Consider the following 3795-nt stretch of genomic DNA (forward strand, 5'->3'; position numbering starts at 1 on the left):
GGGGCTAGGTGGTCCCCACACTCTCGCTGTGCTCCCCAATATAGGACGGAGGGGGATTTTGCAAAGGCGGGGGGGGGCTGAGAGGAGGCAGGAACAGGGTACCCCGCCTGGCCTTCCCCCACTCCCTGGTCCTTTTGGTCCACGCCCCAAACAACCATAGAGGGATGAGGCTGACCCCTCACACGTCACTGCCCTCTCCCCAGACCCTTGGTGGGGGCGGGGGCGGGCGGGCACTGCCCCTGCTCCCTCCTCGTACATTCTGGAGCCCCATCCTGGGCCTACGAAGGGCCAGGGCGTCAGTCTGGTCCAGAACTCGGCTGGCACGGAAGCAAGGGGCCTCCGAGCACCTGCTCCTGCCGGGGCGGCCCTCTGACGGGTCCCACAGCCGCTTGGCCACGACGCTGCCACGAGCCCCGGGAGGAGGTCGAGGAGCCCGGCCGGGTGGGCGAAGGCCCGTAGCCCTGGGCCCGTGCCCTGTGCGAGTATCTGCTCTTGCCCGCTTCCTGGCCAAGGAAGGAAGCTCCAGCGTGGGAGGAGTCGAGGGGAGGGCAGGGCGCTGGAGGTCAGAACTGCTGGTGCTTTCTCCGCGGCAGGGAGGGCCGGACGGGTGGGTGCCCCTCAAGACAGTTCCTGGCACAGGCCACTTGGCCCTTGCGGAAGTCTCGGCAGGGACAGAGCCGTTGGTACTTGGTGCTGGAGCCCGCGCAGCTGAAGAGCAGGGGCTCCTTCTGCAGGAAGCACTCGCGGCCCGGGCTGGGCGAAGGCCGGTACAGGTGGGTTTCATCTCCGACTCCGTGCTGTCACAGGGCACCCGCAGCCTGGACGGGCACCGCGGGCGGCGGTCACGGCCCCCAGCCCCGGCCCCCGCCCGGCCCCAACCAGGGAAGATGATTCTAGGGGACAGCAGGACAAACCCCGGGCCGCATCCCCGATGGGGGATGAGGGGGACGGGGGGTGGCTGGGCTGGGAGGAAACCCGGGCCGACTTCCTGGCCTGACCTAGGAGATGCCCAGAAAGGCTCGACAGAGGCTTGGGGGGGGGGGGGGGGGAGGGGAGGGGGACTGGCAGCGGCTCCTGTGCTGGTGGTTGGGGCCGACGCTTCACCACGGTGCGGGGGGTGGGGGGGTGGGGGGGCACCGTGACATGGACACCTGTCCGTGGTCCCTACTGGGTCTTTTCCTGACTCGCAGGAGAGCATCAGCCCCCCTCCACCGTTTGGCAGAGGGGGGTGACGGGGGGGCAGTACGGGGGAGGAGCTGCAGGGGAGCAAGGCTTTGGGTCCAGCCCAGGAGGTGGGCGGAGGGCGGGCGGCGGGGGCTCACTTACTTCTGGAAGGCGTCCTGGCTGTTGAGGAAGGGGAAGAAGGACGGGCTCGCAATCAGCCCATGGTCCAGGCAGGCGTCGGTTTTGCAGGCCCTCCGGCGGGGTGGCCAGCCAGGCCCGGAAGGGAGTGTGCTGGGGGCCAGGCCCCGGGGGCCACGCTGGCATTCTGGGCCCACTCCAGGTGGGTGGCACTTGGGGGCACAGGAAGAAGGGGCTCTGTGGGGCTCGGGCCCCCTCCTGGGGCAGGGACCGGTGGGCTGGCACAGAAGTCCTGGCCGGCGGGGAGTGAGGGGGGGTGGGGGGAGAGAAGCAGCCATTAGACGGGGAAATGGGACCCCAGATGCCACCGGTGACATTGGGCGCATGGCCTTGCCACCACAGCAGCCACAACACACTGGGGAGCCCTCCCTGAACGCCAGTGCAGACTTCCACACGTTATGTCATTTATGCCTGGAGGCAGCCCCAGCAGAAGTGTCCTAACACGTCCCCCGTATTTTTATGGGGATCAGAGAGGTCACGGGCCCTGTGCTGGCCCTCACAGCTGGATGGCAGGGGCCAGCCTGGATGCCGACCCCCCATGCACCGCCTCACTGCTGGTCACACTTCAGCTGGGCTCAGAGTTTTCCGCCCTGAGGCTCATGTGCCCTAACTGCGGTGGTGGCTGGGGGTGGTAGGGGGGCTGGGGCTGACCAGAGGGGCGCTCCTCGCGGGGGTCAGCTCCAGGGGCCTGCAGGGCCCGACAAATGTTTCGTGAGCCTCATGGTGACATCCCTGTGGGAGGCAGGGGGCTGAGAGTCCCGGGCTCTCAGTATTCCTGTCCGTTTAAGCTAATGATCTAGAACCTCTCTCCAGCCCAGACACAGGCCACATGTGCTCCGTCTGAGTATCAAGTAGTTATAAAAGCACCCTTACACCCAGTCCCGTGGCCCAGCCGGGCCATGCCACTCCCGGCCACCCACCCCAGAAACCCGGAGCCTGGAAGGCCACCGCCAGCCCTCGGGAGGCTCAGATCCCCTGCTTCTCCAGCAGCCCCGTCCCCTGGGTTCTCAGCAGAGTCCTCTTCCCTGGGGGTGGGATGGGGGTGGACGCCTTCTGTACCTGCCACTCAATCAGGTATCAAACTTTCAAGCAAGTTCTTTATCAAATAAAAATAACGGTCCGTGCTTCTGTGGTGGGTAGGGGGCTGGGCTCTAGAGCTGGTGACCCCAGGGGCCCCCAGGCCTGGACTCGGAGCAGGAGAAGAGCAGGATACCCCTGCATCTCCCAACTCCCCCCCGCCCCAGCATCTGCAGGAAAAGGAAACTGAGAGGAGCAGGAGCAGGAGTTTACGGGGCACAGAGCCCTGCATGGAGAGAGCTTCCCCAGACAATGGAGCTGGCTAGACCCCTCCTCTGGTCTGATGGGGTTTGGGGTAGTCCCAACCCCCATCCCTGGGGCAGAGAGCGGAGGGCCCACCTACTTGGTGCTGGATGTAGGCGTGGATTCGCTCCAGCATCCCCTCACAGGTGTACTCGTAGGGCAGGTAGGGGTCTACCTGTGGGAGAGACGGGCAGACACATGGGGCAGGAGGAGCCCCGGGCCCCACTAGGCCTGGCTGCTGGGGGCCGGCCAGGCTCAGCATTGGGGGGCAGAAATCTGCTGTGCCCAGGGAGCCCCACCCCATCTACCTGGCCCTCCACTCAGATCTCCGGTGACCCCTCCCGTGGTACTGGAGGTGGCCCCACTCCCTCCGCCCTTCCCAGCTGCACAGCTCCCATCCCCATCCCCTCCTGGGCTCTGACGCCTGCTCTTCCCATAGCCAAGCCAGATGGATCCACCTCCCCTCTTGGGTGACACCTCCTCCAGGAAGCGGTCCCTGAGCCCCAGCCCCACCCGTGACAGGACCACTTTCCTTGGTGGCACCTGAGAATTCCTCCATCATCATTTCTGATTTCTCCCTCGTGTCTCTCAGGTTACAGGTCCCTTGAGAACTGGACTAGGACTTGTCCACCATCGAGTCCACCGCCTGGCATAGTGCCTGTATACAGTAGGTGCTCAGGAAACAGCACCTCCAGCTCTGTCCGCACTCTGCCCAGAACATAGAATGTTCACGAAAAGGAACACAGGGGCAGCTCCCGGTCAGATGGAATGAGACGGATCTGTAAGGCTTCCTGCCCAGGCCAGGCACCTGGGAACTATGGAGGGCACCTGCACCCAGGGGAGGCCACAGGCCATCTGTCTAAATAGCCAACGGTTACAAAGCACCCGCACGGGGGTGTGGCTGGGAGCAGACGGGGTGAGGAGCAAGGGGAATGGGGAGAAGCCTGAAAGGGGGTGCCCACCTCCTGGGGGGGTACCGCACCTCCTCTCCACTCTTCTAACCTGACCAAACCCGCTCCTTTTACCCCGCCTAGCACACAGCCCCTCAGAGGAAACTGAGGGCTGGGGGGGGCAGTGTGGATGACCCGTCCCAGACACACACGGGCCTTCGAC

At 65.3% G+C, this 3795-nt stretch overlaps 1 protein-coding gene across 1 annotated transcript; it reads right to left on the reverse strand.

Annotated features, from left to right (window-relative positions):
- Positions 1–296: 296 nt before the first annotated feature.
- On the reverse strand, positions 297–2966 carry LOC119878980 (alpha-1,6-mannosylglycoprotein 6-beta-N-acetylglucosaminyltransferase B-like). The gene is given in 6 exon segments (XM_038589494.1): positions 297–503; positions 645–753; positions 1327–1421; positions 1423–1443; positions 1445–1594; positions 2783–2966. Coding segments are annotated over 6 exon segments (744 nt in total). The 5' UTR covers positions 2945–2966.
- Between the last annotated feature and the right edge of the window lie 829 nt (positions 2967–3795).

The sequence above is a fragment of the Canis lupus genome, unplaced genomic scaffold, assembly GCF_011100685.1.
Source record: "Canis lupus familiaris isolate Mischka breed German Shepherd unplaced genomic scaffold, alternate assembly UU_Cfam_GSD_1.0 chrUn_S2180H2380, whole genome shotgun sequence".
NCBI lineage: Eukaryota > Metazoa > Chordata > Mammalia > Carnivora > Canidae > Canis > Canis lupus.